General features: G+C 38.7%; 1 protein-coding gene and 1 pseudogene across 1 annotated transcript in view; one reads left to right on the forward strand and one right to left on the reverse strand.

Annotated features, from left to right (window-relative positions):
* LOC120085817 (DNA topoisomerase 1) overlaps nucleotides 1–3916 on the forward strand; it is a 30778-nt gene extending 26862 nt beyond the window's left edge. The window contains exons 20-22 of the mRNA XM_039042025.1: nucleotides 3080–3145; nucleotides 3233–3328; nucleotides 3580–3916. Of these exons, the coding sequence (XP_038897953.1) occupies nucleotides 3080–3145; nucleotides 3233–3328; nucleotides 3580–3702 (285 nt within the window). The 3' untranslated portion in view covers nucleotides 3703–3916. The remainder of the gene's footprint in view (nucleotides 1–3079; nucleotides 3146–3232; nucleotides 3329–3579) is intronic.
* Nucleotides 3917–4465: 549 nt separating this feature from the next.
* On the reverse strand, nucleotides 4466–15787 carry LOC120084853 (annotated as a pseudogene).
* Nucleotides 15788–20595: the final 4808 nt, after the last annotated feature.

The following is a 20595-nucleotide window of genomic DNA, read 5'->3' on the forward strand; positions in this document are numbered from 1 at the left end:
TCCCTGATTAAAAAGTGGTGAAGTGATAACCCTTTGACAGAATGGCCAGCCCATGGTATTATGCAAAAATTGAATGCTTTTAAAGGGATTGTCAAGGAATGGAACAAATCTCTCTTAGGATGTTTGACTACCTTGAAAAATCAGCTTCTCTTTGATCTTGTTGGACTTGATTCCATGGAAGAGCTTGGCCCGCTCAACCCATCTGACATTGAGAAAATGAGACAGATAAAGGCGCAGATTCTCTCCATTAATCCAAAGGAAGAAATTTCTTGGAGACAGAAAAGTAAGCATATTTCATTAAAAGATGGAGACTTGAACTCCTTTTTCCATCGCCATATAAATGCAAAGAAAAGAAAGAATACTGTGAAGGAGGTGTTATCGAGGGAAGAAAACAGTCTCCTTACCGAAGGTGAGATTGAGATTGAGTTTATTTCTTTTCATGAAGCTCTATACTCGAAAGATGATGGCCATAGACATCTGCCCCCGATTGACGAAGGGACCCTATCACCCCTCTACAAGCAAACGAATTAGAGCTTCCTTTTACTGATTAGGAAATATTTGCAGCCATTAGGGACTTGGTTCGAACAAGTACCGGGTTCGGACGGCTTCACTGCTGAATTCTTTAAAAAATATTGGAACATCCTTAAGAAAGACATCAAGAGCATGTTCTAAGATTTTTTCAAGAAAGTTATTATTAATGCAAGCCTGAATGAAACATACATCTGCCTTCCCCAAAAAGGTTGATGCTAGATCTGTGAGTGACTTTAGACCCATTAGTCTTATCTCTTGCCAATATAAAATCATTGCTAGAGTCCTTTCGGAGAGGCTCAAGAGGGTATTACCACACACTATTACTCCTTACCAATCCGCATTTGTTGAGGGTCGACAGATCCTTGATGCATCTTCGATTGCTAACGAGATCATTGAAGATTATACCAGGAAAAAGAAACAGGGGATTGTGGTCAAGATTGAGCTTTTGATAAAGTTGACTGGGTTTTTTGGACCTTGTTCTACAGGCCAAAGGTTTTGGCACCACTAGGCACAAATGGATTAGGGGTTGTATCTCTTATGCAAATTTCTCTATTTTGATTAACGGTCCTCCTAGCGGCAAGATCCGTGCTTCAAGGGTCCTTAGGACAAGGTGACCCTTTGTCACCTTTCCTATTTGTCATCATCATGGATTGTTTCAGTAGAATGCTGATTGAGGCTAGCTCTAGGGGTGAGATTAAAGGCTTCTGCATTGGACCGAAATCTTTATAGGTGCACCATCTCCTCTTTGCTGATGACATCATCCTTTTCTGGGACAATATTGATGACCCCTTTAAAAATCTCTTCGATCTCGTTAACACTTTTGAGAAGGCTTCTGGTCTTGATATAAACCACAAGAAGACTGAATTATCACTATTATCGAAGATCTGGAACAGTTACCTGGGACGTATAGCTCTAGAGTGAGTCATTGGCCTTGCTCTTACCTTGGTCTTCCATTATTTGATAAACCAAAATCGATCTCCTTTTGGAGCCCTATTATTGAGAAGATTGAAAAAAGGCTTCATACATGGAATCATAAACAGATTTTCAAGGGGGGTCGCCTCACTCTCTTACCGGCCACACTATCCAATCTTCCCACCTATTACTTGTCCCTATACAAGCCTGCCAACACTATGGAAAAATTATTCAAAAATTTTCTTTGGGAGGGTACCTCATCAAATGGTGGATCTCATCCCGCTAGATGGGATAAAGTCACCAAGACAGATTAAAGGGGGCCTCGGGTTACAAACACTGATTGATAAAAATCATGCTGTTCTTGCAAAATGGGTTTGGAGATACTTACCTGAAGATGGGGTCCATTATAGAAACAGATTGTGGATGCTAAATATGGGGTGACTACAAATAAATCATGGCCCAATACTCTTTTCCCTAATTACATCAAGGGTTCATGGAGTGCCATGATGGAACACTTGAACCTTATTAAAGACAATGTTACTATAAAGGGGAACGGGAAAAACACTTCTTTTTGGCATGACAGATGGATTAGAGCCACACCTCTTAAAGAGATCTACCCCTGTTTGTTTTTATTGACCAACCACTGACGGTCTTCTATACACGATCTTTGGGACTCTAGACAAGATTAGTCTCTTACATATAGGAGAAACATCAAGGAGGAGGAGATTGAAGATTGGCTTGACCTTTTGAACACCATCAATGGTATCCACCTCTCCATTGCAAAGGACACATGGATCTGGCAACCCGACTCCACCTGCTCCTTTTCCACCAAGTCCCTCACCCATGCTTTGGGAGATGACTCGGAAGCCACTGATCACATTTGCTATTTGGAAAGATTTTTACCCTAAAAAGATTAGATTTTTCCACTGGGAAGTTAGTTACAACCTCTTCCCCCAATGTTGCCTCATGTGTAAGTCTGGATTTAGATCATCTACTCACCTATTTATCCATTGCCATTTTTCCTGTGAGATTTTGGAAAGAGATCTTTTCATCATTTGGATGGTATATTGCCCTCCCAAAGGACACAGATAGTGCTTTATCCTACACTCTCAACGGACACCATTTTGCAAAAAACAAGCAGCTCATGTGAATGCATCTTATTCGTACTTTCTTGTGGATTACATAGAAAGAGAGGAACAATCGTCTTTTCAATGACAAGGGAAGCTCTTTTGATTTTTTTTAAACTCATTATCTTTCATGCTATGAGTTGGTGTAAATGCTCTTCTTTTAAATCATACACCTTTTCTTCCCTTTTGACCAATTGGAGATCTCTTTTGTAATTCCATTGGCTCGGGCTTCGGCCTCTTTTGTAAATTTTATTCATCAATGAAATTTATTTCTTATAAAAAAAACATATAAATGCATCGACACATGTATTTTGAATTTTCTTCTGGTATAAAAATGATATGTATTTTGATAAACGTGTCTTTGCCATGTCCGTATCCTAGAATTAAGAAATGATGCATCGTTGTGTTCATATTATGTCGTATCGGTGTCTTGTATATGTATCTTTGCTTCTTTGCTCTTTTTTAATTTCTTCCGAGTTCTGCTTCAAGAGTGGGTCTGTTTCTTTCAGATAAAGGATGTGGACTCTATTACTCTCGAGGATGCCGTTGAACTATTACGCTACCCAATTACTTTGGTATATTTATATTCTCCGGACGGATGATACTTTTTTTTTCCCTTGTCAATACAATTCTACTCATTCTTGTTTAACACTTCTTGATAGGGAAACCACCCAAAGGATGGTCAACCAGTGATAATAAAGATCGCAAGAGCTGGATTCACAGTTAGACATCGACGGACGATAGCTTCCGTTCCTAAGGTCATTCTTTTGTTTCCCCCCATTTTCAATTTTGCTATCAAATTCTTTAGGATGGTTAACTCGAAACTTGATAGTTATTTGAACACGATGTGTTAATCATTGACAACACAAAAACAAGAGAAAATAATCCCTTCTTTTATTTAGTTCTGGTATCGATGCATTAACCAGTTGAACACATGGATTGTTTTCTTTTCTTCGATCTTAGGGTGTAGCTTACAATTACTTAATAAATTTGAGTTTTTTTTTGACAGAATTTGAAGCCGAGTAATGTCGATTTAGCGAAAGCGTTGGAGCTTCTGTCAAGTAAAGATGTTAGAAGGTGTGGGCGACCTAAAAGCAAGCCCAAGGTTGAGGAAGCTGTTGAAATATTTTAGGCTTATCAAAATAGGGGATTCATGTGCTGCTTTTCGCTTATTTATTCATTTTTGTTACGAGGCAAGATTTTTAATAGGAATTGTAACTTTATTTTAAATTTATCTTTTCCTTGGGGCTTATTCCCCTTTATTTATTTTCTATTCGGTCTGTATTCATTCATGTGAAAGTCATTTTTTATTATTAATTTATCTCTCAGGAATAGCTTTTAAATTACTCAAAGTTTTTTACACTAGAAAAAAAACTTCTGATTGTCAACAATCAATTAAAACGTATTTAAACCCACTTGAAATAATAAAAGGTTAAAATAACATTTTAGTTCTTATTTTTTGAAGTCTGTTCAATTTTAATCTCTATATTTTCGATGATTTAATTTTAATCACTATATATTCAATAAATCTTGAATTAATATTTTCAAAGGTGTTCATAGAAAATTCAATTTTGTTTATGTTTTTTTTCAAGAAAAAGTTGCGGATTTACAAACATGGTTAGCCCCTTCCATCTTTGCTTGTCTAATATATAATCATGAAATGAAATTATAAAATAATGATACAAAAACAGAAAGAGAATTTGTACATCATTGAAGCAAATGATGATCAAAAGAAAAATATATCCCAATTGTATATACATAAATTGCCCGCCCTTGGTAAAAAAAAAGGGCTTTCCCTTCAGCATCATACCTACTTCCAATAAAGCAAGACTTCACTCTCCACATTTGATCATCGTCTAAAGTTAAGCTCTAAAACACATTTGATGCAATTAAGTTCATCTCGGGCTATCAAATATGTTATGAATGATAATTAACATGTGTGGTCTAATAACATTTCAAAAAATAGTAAAATAAAATGCTTCTATCCCTTGTGTTTATTTTTTCCACCAACCAAAAATTAGCTGATGGATTTCTCGAGCCTTTGTATGATTGCGGAGATGAAGCCATTGCTCCCTGCAATAGATTTAATATGAACTAGTGTATATAAGAGTGCTTGAAAATGATTTTGACATCGTCTAATGAACTTATGCTTGAATGTATTTATTCATCAAAATCATTATGTTTGAAAGGACACAAAACGAGAAATCTTTCTATACTACGGGAGTGAGGAAAATTTTCCATATTCCCTCCATTTATTGTGTGTCACATTATGAAGATATTCCTGTAGTACTAAAATTTTCTTGACACAAAATGGACTAATGTTTTTTCAAAGAATACTTCAAAAGTAATTTTAAGAGTTCAAAACTTAATGCCAGTGTAGTTTGTTGTTAGAACACTTTTTAGAGCTTTACTTTTGTTAAAAACACCCATTTCTAAAAGGGGAAAATAAGGTTAAAAGTAGTTTTCTTGAATCAAAAGTAGAAATTATTCTCATGAAAGTAAATGATAATACAATGTTAAACTTACCAATTGAAGAGAAACTTGACTGTTGTTGTGAGAAGGACGTGTCTCCCATCAGTGTTGGGTGCATTATTTCTTCTGTAATAATTCTTAACCTATAAACTCTGGAAGGATGACCTTCCCAAGATCCGACCTATCTTTAAGTCTTAACTCGACGCATTTAAGCGACAACTTAGCAAAAGACAAAGCTTCTTCAACAGGCCAATTGGGGATGATTGGATTGAGAATATTTTTGAACGTTCCCTTCTAGCTCTTTAGACTTGTGAGTCAATCCCATTGGCGGCCTTGAAGTTATTAGTTGGAGAAACATGATACCTAGTGAGTATATGTCGGATTTCACATCGAGTGTACCGGTTTGCTAATACTCTGGATCAATGTAACAAAATGTTCTAGTAGTTGATGTCATTTGATATTGTGTTATGCTATCAGTAATCGACAGCGGTACAAGCCTGGCCAAGACAACATAACTGATCTTACGGACAAAGTTACAATCGAGCAAAATGTTAGTTGGTTTCACATCATGATGCACAAGAGGCTTTGGCTTTGTTTGGTGCAAGGAAAACAATGTTGTTCCAGTTTCGGCTGCAATTTTGAACCTAAGTTGCCATGAAAGCGGAGGCGTGTTTCCTCATCGCAGAAATCAGTCTTCTAAGCTCCCATTAGCCATGAACTCACCAGACGGCCGTACTCGGGGCAAGCTCCAAGGAGGAGAACCATGTTTAGATGACGTATACAACTGAGTACTTCTATCTGAATGGAATGATTATCTTTCAAATCGGTTGATAAAGTTCCAGGCTTTAATTTTCCAAAAAATGTACAATTCTATACATTTTAAGATTGACCTATACATTAAAAATTGTTAGCTGAGAGTTATGTTTGGTAATACACCTCTTGCTTAAACTGAGATCGTCCTTCAATCGCATTCGGATGTAAAACCTTAATGGCAATAGGATTATGATTCTTAAAACACCAATTGACCCAAAAGCTTAAGGTAGTGGGTAAAGGCGAATTTAATTATATCATCTAACACTCTCCCTCCTATGCGAGCTTGAAATATGAAGAAGAGCCAAGTAAATGGAAATGAATATTAAATGGGAAGGAAACAACGTTATAGGGGCTTGAACACAAAATATCTTGAACCAACATGCTCTGATACCATATTAAATCACCAATTTGTAAACAGGACCATATCCTCCTTCTCTGATTTCGAAAAGAACTCTGTTGCCGTGTCAATCTCCTCGATTGTTTACTTTCTATACCTTGTATTATCAGTTTGTGCTGATGTATCAAATGCCTTTTTCTTCTCTTAAGCTTTTATGAGTGCTTTCATTTCAGCCTTCCTTTTTTTTTTCTGTGCGTCTAATTTTGCAATTCTTTTAGCTACTTCAGCCGCTTCAATGGCTGCTTTCGACTTCATCTTCTATTGTTCAGCTAGTGCCAATGCAACTTCCCCCGCCAATCTCGCCTCTTCTAATCTTTGTTCTTCTTCTAATTTCCAGCATTGTAGCTCAACGACCTGCATCACAAACAATAAATATGATTGCTGCAACAATTGAAAGTTAGTCATGATGTACGTTAATCAATCGACTTCTCTTACCTTTTGTTTTGCTGTAAGAGCTTCCTTGCAGGCTGTACTGTACATTTCCATGGTTTGCTTGAGTTCTAGCTTCAGCCTCCACATCTCAGCCTCGACGTCTTCTTGGGCATATTGTATAAAAGTTAGAGACAATAAACAAAGCTTTATGGTTATTGTATATAAACTTAAGCATGTATATGAGATGTACAAGTGGATCATGTCTTAAGTGATAACCTAAAAAGGTGTGCAGTATAAGGATTAAGAAGAGATACTTATACTAGTGACACTACAGATACGACCCGCTTTGTAGAGGTTTACAAGTGTTGTGAACTACTACAGATGGTAGATCCTGGCCATTCATGTGGAGACATGTGAGCGGGGGTGTCCTATACAAAGAGTTTGTATAAGACCAGACCACGAGATGACTAGTCTCTTTATATAATGTCGTTGATACTTGAGACTTACATCTCACCTAAAAAACCATAGGTGACATGACCTTAATCCTGAATGTTTTGGAAACTCCTACCTTTGAGGGTAGTCCTTTGATTAGTATGGGTGAGAGCGGCCAGATTGCCAACTCAACAAGCCTACCTTTTTGGGGATTTTTCTGATTTAGGAGTTGGAAACTCAGTTACACAAGATGAAATTCACTCTTTCCCCGGGACAGGGGTAAGTAGATAGATTGCTCTCTTAAAGGCTGATTCTGGATTTTGAACATAGTGGCCATAACTTCTCTTTGGAAGAGATGACTCAGTCATAGTAGAACTATGACTTATGTTCATTAGAGGGATTAGTGGTGCTTAAAGAGTTAGATGTAACTACAGGGGCATAACGATAAATTGGCTCAGCTGTACTTACAAACGATCTATAAAGGGTTATCGCACTGTTGGTTGATATGGACACAAAATATATATGTAGTGAGAAGAGTGTAGCTGTGGGTCTTTAGTGAAGTGCCTGGCAGTTAATGGATGGTGAATCTTGTGACTAAAGAGTTTAGTAAGTTATTCACATACCATTGGAACTTCAAGCTACAGGTCCATAAGGTCCCCTTGGTAGCTCAATGGATTCAAGTTGAGAATCAGTTCTTGGTGTTGATTTGAAATGTTCAAGTTGACAAGAGGAAATTTGATTATATATGATATAATCGGTGTGATGTATGAGATACATCAAGTGGAGGATTAATGTAAATATGATTTACATTAAGTACCATGAAATAGAAAAAGAGCTATGGTTTATATGTTTCATGAGATTCTCACACTTTTGGATTCTCACACTGAGAATACCAAGGTAACCATTGTGGTGGTGTCCTGACTCAATTCAACTAAGTTCGAGGTTTTGAAGGCCGTTCATCGTGTGTTCGCGGTGTTCGTGTTGTGGTTGCTGTTGATCATGCTGTGTTATGGTCGTTGTGTTTGAGGGTTCGAGTATTGCTGTCTTGGAGACTGAACGAGCGTTCTTGATCGAGGGAGTTCGAAGAATGAGTATTCAAAGGTATGTGTACTGTATCCCTTGATCTCATCGGTAAGCATGTTGTAGTTTCGTATTGTGCATGACCTATAAGTTTCGTTTCTTGACTGTAATTGTTTATGTTTAATTTTGAATGGAATTTGGAACAATCATTCTGCTGCTCATAGAAATCCTCATGCCTGATTTCCTTCAATTGGTATCTGAGCCAAGTTTTTCTGATATTCCAAATTTCATCTCTGATTTAAACTTCTTTTACAGTTGTGGTTGGTTTTCTGCATTGCGTTTAAGTGATAAATGCGTTTATGGATGGATGTTGATGAACTTTTATGGGTTAATTGGCTCTGCTTAAAGCTTTCTTTTGATTACAAAGTGTTAATTTGTCAGGGCCCCTGTGTTTTTTGGGCATAATTAACAAGCAATCGAGCCTGTAATTCAAAGTGTTTGACTTGGTTGAGTCGTTCGTGATGAAGTTTTGAAGCAAGGAGATGCGGTTCTCAGCGGGGAAGAAAACCAAAAGTTGGTCGTATCGTGTAGCCTATGGTAAACAATCGTTGAGATTTGGCTAAACAATCATGTAAATTTTTCTACGCGATCGTGTAGTATTTACTAAATGATCGTTTAGTTAATGCTAAATGATGGGGTAAAGTATTTGCTCTATCGCGTAGTGTTGGTTTCCCGATCACGTGGACGCTGGAGGTAAACAATCAAGTGGGAGCATTTGATGCTCATCGTTTAATAAAAGGCACACGCACTAAACGATCGTGTAGTTAGCATGCCTCATCGCATAGTTATTGACTACATGATCATGCGATATACGATACTTTGGTGCTCGCTTAGCGATCGTTTAGACAATTGTGCTTCACTGCATCGTTGTCATTTAGACGATCATTTAAGGTTTGCATTATGCGTTGTGTGCTGCACGATCGCGTACCTCATGCTTCATTGTATAGTAAAGGTACACGATCGTTGCTAAACGATCCTTTAGCTCTGGAAGCATAGGTAAACGATTGAGTAAAGCATTTACTCTTTTGTGTAGGCGATCATAAGGAAGTTAGTACATGATCAGTGGAGACACGGACTTCGACCAGACAGTTCAAGACCCGGTTCGCCTGTTTGAACCGGTTACTCTTTGCTATTTGTAATAATTAGCTTTATTTTTGAGGATTTGAGGCAAATTATCCTGGTTCATCAACTTTTGTTTTATATACATGAGATGTATGTGGTTTATATGGCATAGTGTATGACATATAGATTTAAAACCCACCTTAGGTTGTACAATTATTCATGCATCATGTATTATAAGTGTTATAATATGACATGATGAAATTACAAGATAGCATGTGCATGCATCATGAAATGTAAGATTTATGTTTATGCATGCTGTAAGCATATTCATGCATCATCTTTATATTATTAGCGTTATAGTATAAGGGTGAATGGAAGCATGTGTGCTTGGTTCATTGCTTATTTGTATAAGAGTTATATAAAAGTATAAATGAACGAATAATGCATGGAGCATGACACTTAGGCTAATTTATAAGCGTTATGAATGCCTTGTATATGTTTGCTTCACATTGTAGTTTATTTTGGTTGTTTCTGTTATAAGCGTTATAATGGAATTAGAAATAAAATCGATAAGAAAGAGTTGCATGCGGACTTAGGTAAACTCATATTTAAAAGGGTTTTAAAATTGGATTGAGATAGACCTAAGTTCAAAGTTCTAATGGGATTTGCAACCTAAGTTTAATCTTTTAAATTGATTGGCATAAAAGATTAAAATTGTATTAAATCTATCTATAAGGGACTTTTTGTCTAAGACGGGTTCTGTCTAGGTTGGGGTACTTAAGCTGGCAGAAACGGAATACCCCTACTTGGGAACCTACCTGGAAAGGTGAATTAGATAGATTTTCTACAAGCATGCGACAATTGGTCAAAGACTCCGTTAAAGCGTTTAATGGATGATGATCAAAAGTTGTTTCAACTATCCAAGATAAATGTTACTCTTGGGCAAACCTAAAAAGTCACTTAGTTAAACTTCTTAGCCGTGATTTTTCTAAGTAAACTAAACCATAGGTTATAAAATATTCAGTGAGAGGAAGAGATATATATGATATGTCAATGATTCCACTCACGTTTCTCCCTGAATGTTCACGCCATGAGATTCATGCTTGGCCTCATGGTGCCCTGAGAGCATCCCCCTTCAGATGGTGTTTACATGAGTCAATATCAAGGTGGACAGAGAGAGTGTTTATAGTAAATGGATGAAGAGTGTGTGTCAACCCGTCCTGCGGTCTCCTTAATTGGTTTGCACCGTGAGATCATTCTTGCACTCCCTCGTGGCGCTCTGGAAGCGTCCCCCTTCGGATGGGTTTCGTGCAGTTGGTCAATATGAATGTGAACTCTAGAAATAGATAGGGTCACTTTAAGTTTTTCCCTAATCGGATTTTTTCCCTTTGGATTGGCTGTTTGCGGCGGAACTCTAAGGCATAAAATGATGGGTCACACTTATAAGAAATTGTGAAGTAAGTTAATGATTTCTTGACCAAATCAATGGCTGGTTGAGAATGTCTCAATTCGGAGGAGGGATAAATTGACCACCCTTCGGTGACTTTTGTCCTAAACCTTTGAAGCGTCATTGCGAAACTAGATGTCACACGGGGTTCATGTTAGTTTTTCTAAATTGTATTGGATGTTGTATGTTTTTTCAATGAGTATTTGCTTAAAACCTAACGTAGGTCAATATGTTTTTGTTTTTAGCGACATGTTTGATTTTTGATTAAATGCCTCTAGTTTGATCGATTTTATACAGTGGAAAGAGTCTTGTAAAACATATTTCATAGTAAACGACCTCGAGTTTGTCATGGTTGAAGAGTGTTCTCAAGTCCCGACCCTTGATGCACCGCGAAATATTCATAATGCGTATGAGGTGTGGATGAAAGCTAATTCATTGGCCCAACTTCACATTTTGGCTAGTATACTTGATGCTTTGGCCAAAAGGGTTGGGAACATGGTCATTGCATGTGAGATCATGGACTCGTTGCAAGAATTGTTTGAATGTCAGTTCTTACTTTTCGAGCACAGAGGGATGGATGACAAAGACACCAATAGTGTCAGTTCCCAAGTTAACCTCTAGGAAGTGAAAGCAAGTATTGCTGACTCTGTTAAAGTTCATCGACGAGAAGTGTTCTCTGAAGTGGAACTTGGAGCTTATTTAGGTTATGATACTGATCCCACTACTCTCCAAAAGAGGAGGAAGTCTAAAGATAGTAAATATGATTTATTGATCTTGGAGATGTGTTTGGTAGAGAATGATGATTCTGCTTGGATCCTTGATTCGGGTGTTACTAACCACGTCAGTTCCTCTTACCAATGATTTAGTTCCTGGCAAAAGTTGCCACAATGAGAGATGAATCTTCGAGTCGGTACTGGTGAGGTTGTTTCAGCTGTTGCTGTAGGTAGGCTGAAATTATTTTTGGACAAGAAACTTTATCTATTACTGGATTATGTTTTAGTAGTTCCTCATATCAAGAGGAACTTAATCTCGGTTTCTTGTCTCATTGAACAAGGTTATACCGTTTCCTTTTTTTTTAGAGTAAAGTTTTTATTTTCAAGAATGGTATGGAGATTGGTTTTGGTTCAATGGAATGTAACTTATATGTACTAAGGCCGTTAGTCATAAAAGCCTTGTTTAATACTGACATGTTCAGTACGACGACAACAACTAAAAGGCCAAAGATTTCTCCTAAGGAAAATGCCCATCTTTGGCATCTAAGGCTAGGTCATATCGACCTTAATAGAATTGAGCAGTTGGTGAAATGTGGACTTCTAAAGATTTTAGAAGAAAACTCCTTGCCGATGTGTGAATCATGCCTCGAAGGCAAGATGACCAAATGACCTTTTACTGGAAAAGGTTATAGAGCCAAGGAAGCTGATGCATTGTGAATGTGATGAAATAATGGTGTATAATTGCGATGATGGTCTATGCATTGCACATGCAAGTTTTCCTAGTAAAACCCAAGTATAAATCTTACTAGGTTTCCTGGTAAGTCCAAGGTCGAACACAGGGACTACTAAGTTACTATGCGACAGTAAATTTTTGATTCCTTTGCGGTGACAAAAACAAATAAGTGGTTGATGTATTGTGTAAGTATATTTCCTATGCGACGGAATTGAGTAAAAAGTTGATGAAATCGAGAATACAATGAGTATGCGATGAACGGGTTGAGAAGGGATTTAGCTAACACTTCCTAAGCTTCCGTCAAAGTTATGCGATCATGCTACACACACACAACAACATGCTATCTCTCAATGCAAATGTCATAGTTCCTATTTCTAGGACGCATGCGATGTATACGATAATGTCGATAGGACTTACGTTTAAGCATCTATTCTTGTCTATGCGATGATGAATGATACACACATACACAAGGTGACTGCATACTATAATATCCTATTTCTAGGGTGCATGCGATGCATAATAGCAAACAGAACTTATGTCTAAGTTTCTAACTCTTGCTTATGCGGTTCTAATCTGACTCTTTCAAGCCTAGATTCTAACCCGACTTTCTCAAGTTTAGGTTCTTTCTTTAGACTACTCTCTCAAGTATCTCTAAAGGGTAGTTGACGCATACATAAGATAAGATGATCGCATAAAGTGAAGATCTTAGGTCATGCTAGCTAAGTACTTCTCAACCCATTCGGAAATTTAGCTACTCATACGAAATGTGAAGAGGTTGAACAGATGTTGAGATGAGAGTTCCATTTTATAGATAAAGTCAGAATACAAAACAACAATGGAAAGTAGGGATAAGAAGCTCGATAGCAATGTCTTGCTTCCCGAGGCTTTTACATTGTCTTTATGCGGCCACCTGTTTGAGCAAATTCTCGCGAGTGCATACGATTGCATGGCTTTGCGGTCGCAATCTTTTAATGCGCGCGGTCGCCAAATTCCTTGGATTGTAATTTGCTGCGCCAACGCATTTTCCTACACAAAATGAGTAAATTAGCTGCTTTTATGCGATGGGCACATGCGATCGTAATATTCTTAGTTTAACTCTTTTGGACATGATTTTGTATATTTTTATCGTTGCATACTCACATTTTTTTACATCTTTGTGCTATAATAACGTGCATTTCTGTCCGTTATCACACCTCCAAATTTAAAACAATGCTTGTCCTCAAGCATAAACTAAAGATTTTCTTTAGAGAGTCAGCCGCCTTTTCCTTACCTAGATTTCTCAATGTGCCTTATTCAAATTCTATGAACCAAAATCCTCTTAATTTCTATCCTGGTCTCTTCTTAAAATATTTCTAAAACTTAGGGACCGCAAGTTTAATCTTAAAAAAAGCTTTACTTGTTTCCAGTACATCGCATGATTTATTTCAAAACTTTTTCCAACCGGTGTGTTTCCATATGATTTTTATCCTTGTGTAGTTTAGATATTTTTTGTGACCTTGCGCTGATCCAAGTGCCTTGCCTTCATTTTGGCTTTCCCCCAAGGGTGTCATGCAGACATCCAACTACGAGCAAGACGCTCTTTTTCAGTCTAAACTTATGCCCCTTTGGCAGCGGAGTTATGATCACTTGATTTATGTGTTGATCACGATTCCTATATTTGTTTTGGCTTGCCCCCACGGGTGTCATGCGAACATCCAACTACGAGTAGGATCCGATCTCAACGTTGTGATTTTTTTTTGTTGTTGAATGTCTAAAATGTAGCAAGGTTGAAAATAAATACCGGCACCTCCAAATTTAAATGTAACAATGTCCTCAGTGCTGATAGACTAAAATAATTCATGCAATGCTCTTAGAAAGTTTTGTAAAACTTATTTTGAAAGAAAACTGGTGGACCACTAACTTCTAGAAATATTTCATGAATTGACTGTCCTGAAATTAAGTTGATTCTAGTACATATGATGAGAAATAGAGGCATGCGTTTCATCATTGAAATCATAATTGGTACGGAAAAAATGCGGTGACTGACTAAAGTAATCAACATTTAATGATTGTGCCAACTAAAGAGGATGCGATGATAAAATGATCACTGTTAAAAATGAGATGCGATAATGCAAAATTTGGAATAAACAAAGTCAAAGAAAGATACAACTCCCAAATTTTCTCTGTTGCCCACATCATCTGTGATCGCATCCTTCTTTACGACGAGCTGATTTCTTCGATTGCGATGGGCTAAACGAACTGGTCGCGTATTTCGGTTATCCTGTAGCTCCACCGCAATCGTTTACCACGATCGTTGCTAAACAAAATTCGAGAAGGTAAAAAATATATAAAAGACAGAGTTGATAATATTTTTTTTTGAAGTAGTGGTGTAAAAAGGATATAAAAAGGTAGAGTGAGTTCATGAAATAAAGATATAAAAAGGATACTCTAAAAAATGCGTCCCTGATGAGTTTTTGTCGCCTATCAACGCAGGGACCGCTTATTCCTTTTTCAATCTGGACTCTTTACGTCCATAGAGGTTTTCTCTTCTTTTCTCGATCTTCTGGATTGTCTCAATCCGAAGCTTTTTCCTATTAATGTTTATCACGATTTCTCCCTTGTGCACATCAATTTGAGCGTGACCGGTCGATAGAAATGGTCATCCCAATATGATGGGCGTATCTTCATCCGCTTTGTGATCCAGAATGATGATGTCTTCCGGTAAAATGAATTTGTCAATTGAGACCAAGACATTTTTCAACTCTCCCTCAGGGTGTACTCGGGATCTGTCTACAAGCTGGAGAGTTTTCGTCGTGGGCGTTAGTTTTCCCATATTCAATTGTTTGAAAATTGAGAGTGGCATTAAATTTATACTCGCTCCAAGATCGCATAGTCCCTGACCGATGTAGACCCCTTCAATTGAGCAGGGTATCGTGAAGCTTCCTAGGTCACACATCTTTGGTGGTATTCCCTTCTTTCGCTGTCGTTTTTCCACTTAGCAAGGAGACTACTAGGCATTGTTCCTTCATGCATTCCTCGAGTTGTGAGGGAGCTCAGTTGAGCTCGACAACGTCCATTGCGGTCTATTTTTCAGCTCGCTCGCAATCTGTCCTATATGGATTTCAAGATTGCGGATTGAAGTCCCCTGATTCTGAAGCACCGTCTCGTTCTTTTCTATGTACTGCTTTAATAGGCTCTCAAGGGAAGAAGATGGCGGCAGTTGTGAGCTGCTGGCTTGATTTTGTGCTTGACAGTTCATTCGCAGGAAAAATTCTGGCGGCCCTTTCTTTTGCGCCATAGGTTGATAACTCTGTTGTTGATTTTTCCACGCAAAATTGGGGTGGTTTCTCCACTCGGGGTTGTAGGTATCAGAGAACGGGTTGTTCTTTATGAAGCATACTGACTGCAGGTTCCTTGGGCATTCTTCAATTGGATGTGCTTCTCTACAAGTGGCAGAACTTGTGTTCGCTTGAACGATTGCGTTGACCTGCCCTTTATGCGTTCCTGGGCTATTAATTGCGATGCCCTATATCAGATTCATCATCGCATTCATTTGACTTTGTAGGGATGCGATGGCCACATTATTTACGTCACCTTAAGTCGTTGATCGCTTTCCCTCCAGTCTTTGTGATTCTTCGAAATGAAATCAAGAATATTTTTAGCCTCATCATACATTTTGTCAAGTAGAACTCCAGCTGCTACCGCATTGGCAGCCATCTGCGATGCAGGGTTCAAACCGTGATAAAAAATTTCCATTTGGAGATAGTTGGGTAAGCCATTGTGGGGACAATCTCGCATCAGTCTCTTAAACCTCGCCTAGGCATCGCTGAATGATTTGTCAATATCTTGTTCAAAATTTGTAATCAACTTCCTCCTTCTTTCGTTCTCGATCGGGGGAAGTATTTCTTCATGAACTTCTCTACTACTTGTTCCCAAGATGTTATCTCCTCTAGTTTGAGAGAATAAACCCATTTCCTTACTTGGTCGCACAGCGAAAATGGGAACAATGTTAGTCGAACTTCCTCAGCTGAGATGTTTGGGAACACAAAAGTATTGCAGATTTCAATGAAACTCTAGAGATAGGCGTGCGGATTCTCGCCACGCCTTACACCAAACTGTCCGGCCGTCTGAATCATTTGCAGCATAACTGGCTTCATCTCGAACCTCGATCCGTCCAGGGCGGGCCTCATTATTCCTGGGGAGAAATCATAGAGGTTAGGTGACGCATAGTCCCGAATGGGTCTATTGCGGTTGTTCGCCAAGAGAATGGGGTTTTCCATGATGTTATTTGCGTTTACTACTTTGTCTTCCAGTTGTTCCGCCATGTTGGGATTTCTCTCTGTTTGTCGGTGGTTGATTCTTCGTTTTCTTCGGAAAGTTCTTTCAATCTCTGGGTTGTAGTTGGCTCAGAAGCTTGTCCTTTGCTCATACGACACTCTTTTTCTTCCCTTACCAAAGGAGAAGCAGTGCACAGAGGTTGAAAGCTGCAAAGAAAATAAAAAAGTTACTGTTAGCACAATATGTACTGCCGTTGTCCCCGGAAACGGCGCCAAAAAATTGATGCATTGAAAATGGAGTAAATAAATATGTGTTCATAGTTCATTCTCCATGCGTCGGTGGACGTGCGCTAGACTAAGGAATATGCAATATGCGTCTAAGAACCTATGCGATGACCATGCGTTCCTGCCATAAGTTTTCTTGCTCTCTCGCCAAGTATAACGAGATCGCAAGTTTCTCGAGTGATCCGAGGTCGAACTCAGGGACTTATAGCTAAATGTTATGCGGTGATGTGTTTGCGGCGAAGAAATAAAAGAATGATGAGGGTTATGAGCTATGAACTACTTCTATTCCTAACTAAAAGATTAAGCGGTGGAAGTATGACTGAGATGTAGAGAACGACACTTGTTAACGCGTAGTAAAATGCACAGAAAAATAGATAAAATAGTGAGGATGCCTTCACTGCAACACTAAGCTTGACCGTTAGGGTAACCCTAGCCAACGCAAGCTATTCGAGTATGCTATACACACTTGACGAAGACGCATGCGAATGCGATAGCGTCGGGAGGACTTATGTCTAAGTCTCTATTCTTGCTCACGTGCTCCCACACATAAAAAAGATGATCACATACCATCATATCCTACTTCTGGACGCATGCGATGTGACCACATACTTTCATATCCTATCTATAGGGTGCATATATTGTGTAATAGCAAATAGAATTTATTCCTAAGCTTCTATTCTTGCTTATGCATTCCACTCTGACTCTCTCAAGCCTAGATTTGGTTTTTAGACTACTCTCTCAAGTATGCCTAAATGATGAATGATGCGCTCATAAGACAAGATAATCACATAAGGCATGGTTGACATAAGATTATTCCTATCTCTAGGAACACTGCTTACTTTGCTTAATACGTTCAACTACTTACCCTCTCGGGCAGTTAGTTGCTGCTGATTCTGCTCATAGACAAGCGTTGCTACAGCCTCACATTAAGCAAAGAGGATTTTCTCACAACACCCACGCAACGCACATCTCTCAGTGGTTTGCTACATACTTCATATGTCTATGCCGCATGATTAAGTATGCGATACTCTAGCAATCTTACTTAGTCATTGCAATGAAAATAAAGGATGATAAGAAGAAATAAATGAAGATGGAATCGAAGGAAATAGAGAAATGCATTGATCACAAAATGTATTAATCTCTTAAGCCACAATGTAATACAATATAGAGATAGAAGAGATATGGAGGGCCAGACGGGCAATGTCTTGCTTCCATCAGATGTGTGTCAAGGCTGCTGGTGGTGCCATGGATGGGCGACGAAGTAGTCTCTCTCAAGATCTATCTCCGGTGGAGCTCTAGTTGTCACTCGGAATGGTTGGAAGGATGAAGAACTCTCCAGAATATCTTCTCACGCTTTCGTCTGGATCACAAGGATCTGCCTTAAGGCAGAAGGTCGGATGATTGCAAGTTGTGCTCTAAAGCTTCTATTTATAGAGCTCGATCGCCGACAACATTAATGGTCCTTCTCTGAAATTCTGCAGCTAACGACATGATGAACCTGCTTTGAATCTCTGCTACTAACGGCGTGGTAGGTGAAATGTCAACATCGCCTTTTGATACTCCCGAGGTATGCGTTTATGCTTGGTTTCCGAAGTACCAACGCATTCCACCACCTTTGCATTCATCTCTCTATTATGATTATTACTCTGTAGCCACAATGTTTATACGATGGACGCAGACGATTAATGGTCGTAACATCCATGCGTCGAATGTACGCGATTTCCTCTGTGATAGCGAGATTCACCGCATGCGATCGATTCCTGCGTTAGCTACAAAAATAGACAATTGGATGTAAAATAACGCATAATAGTGGGTTAGCCGAGATTTTCATTCCTGGTTGACGCAAGCTCACTTTCTCATGGATTCTTAGTATAATCGCCACATATTCTTCTTAACAACCTTCATAATTCTAAATAATAGGCCTATAATAACATACATTTCTGCCCGTCATCACACACCCAAACTTAGAATCATGCTTGTCCTCAAGCATGCTTTATACTTAGGAAATTTATAATTCACCCTCTGGCTTTCCTTTATGATGACTACCCTCTCAGAATATAATTTACTCATACCTCTAACCTTGGCAGCAATGCTCTCCTCAACTTCGGCTACCTCTTCAACGAGTTCTTTTCTAAGTTTAAATCAGGCAAGTCTCTGCTAAAAAACTTTTTACTCAAGCCTCACAACTTTGCTTTTAGCTTTTAACAATGCATTCGTTTAAAACAATTCAAGCTCTGCAATTTATTATTAGCATGCGGCGTTGAACCTGATTACGCTCTTCGTTTTGGCTTTCCCCCACAGATGTCATGCAGACAGCCAACCTCGATTGCATGCCATATTCAACTTAACTCTTGCCTTGGCTTAATTTGGGCTTGCACCAGACAGAGGAGTGTTCTTATGGGTTGATCATGGCCACTTACTTTCATTTTGGCTTACCTGCACGGGTGTCATGCGAAGTATCCAACTACGGGTAAGTGCCTTTCACAACTTAACTCTTATCAGTTTGAGTTTCCCTTTTGCACTGACAGCGGAGTTTTTGTTCCCAAACATTTATTTATTTATTTAGCATCGCAATGTGATAGACGCATTTTTCCGGGACCACTGCCACCCCCAAACTTAGAGAGCTGCAGCACTCTAGCTAAAAAGCTAAAGACAAATTCATCAAGAATGCGATAACAAATGTTTGAGTAGAGGTTTACACATAATAAAACTTAGACTGTCAAACCTTGAAGAAGCTATCAAAAGTAAGGTGAGCCTTGCAATGTTTAGTTAGCGGAGGTAGGAGGCTAAATTATCAATGCAAAGGTAGGCAAGCGAACAAAAGAGAATTTGAAAAGGATAATGCATAAAAGATACAAGAAAAGAACCTTTGAGTAGAATAACACTTGCGACCATGCCTTAGAATTCATGCGGTCAAAGCCATGTGTTGAATGATGGAGAGGATTCTTCCGAGTTAACTGCCCACCGAGGAGAATTATTGTCGCACCTACAAGGAGCGAACATACCACATCCAAGAAAGCAGCTGCATATCCAGAATAAAAATAATTAAAATAAACTAAACTAAAAAAGCAAGGTAAAGATAGAGTAGAAGACGTCATTGGAGAAATTAAAGTGAAGCCACCGCGAGGAGTCTTCCATGCAGAAGATTGATCTCAACTGTTTAGGTCAAGAGGCTCGCCCTGACCATTGGAACTTCCGGTAATTGTTGGACACATGTTGGTCGACACACATTTATACTGCCTTCAGCCCATGCAACTGATTGCCTTTCTATCTTGGGGTCAATACTGGCTTTCGGCGCATCGCCTACACTTCAAATATTGTTTGCAACTTGATCGCACAAGCTACAATCTGTCTCTTATACACATCTAGATGTGTATAAGAGACAGGTTATCATTAGCGCAATATGTACTACCGTAGTCCCCGGCAACGACGCCAAAAACTTGATGCATTGTGAATGTCATGAAATAATGGTGTATAATTGCGATGATGGTCTATGCGTTGCACATGCAAGTTTTCCTAGTAAAACCCAAGTATAAATCTTACTAGGTTTCCTGGTAAGTCCAGGGTCGAACACAGGGACTACTAAGTTACTATGCGACAATAAATTGTTTATTCCTTTGCGATGACAAAAACAAATAAGTGGTTGATGTATTGTGTAAGTATATTTCCTATGTGGCGGAATTGAGTAAAGAGTTGATGAAATCGATAATACAACGGGTATGTGATGAATGGGTTGAGAAGGGATTTAGCTAACACTTCCTAAGATTGCGTTCAAGTTATACGATCATGCTATACACACACAACAACATGCCATCTCTCAATGCAAATGCCATAGTTCCTATTTCGAGGACGTATGCGATGTATACGATAATGTCGATAGGACTTATGTCTAAGCCTCTATTCTTGTCTAGGCGATGATGAATGATACACACATACACAAGGTGACCACATACTATCATATCT

This window comes from Benincasa hispida, chromosome 9 (assembly GCF_009727055.1).
Source record: "Benincasa hispida cultivar B227 chromosome 9, ASM972705v1, whole genome shotgun sequence".
NCBI lineage: Eukaryota > Viridiplantae > Streptophyta > Magnoliopsida > Cucurbitales > Cucurbitaceae > Benincasa > Benincasa hispida.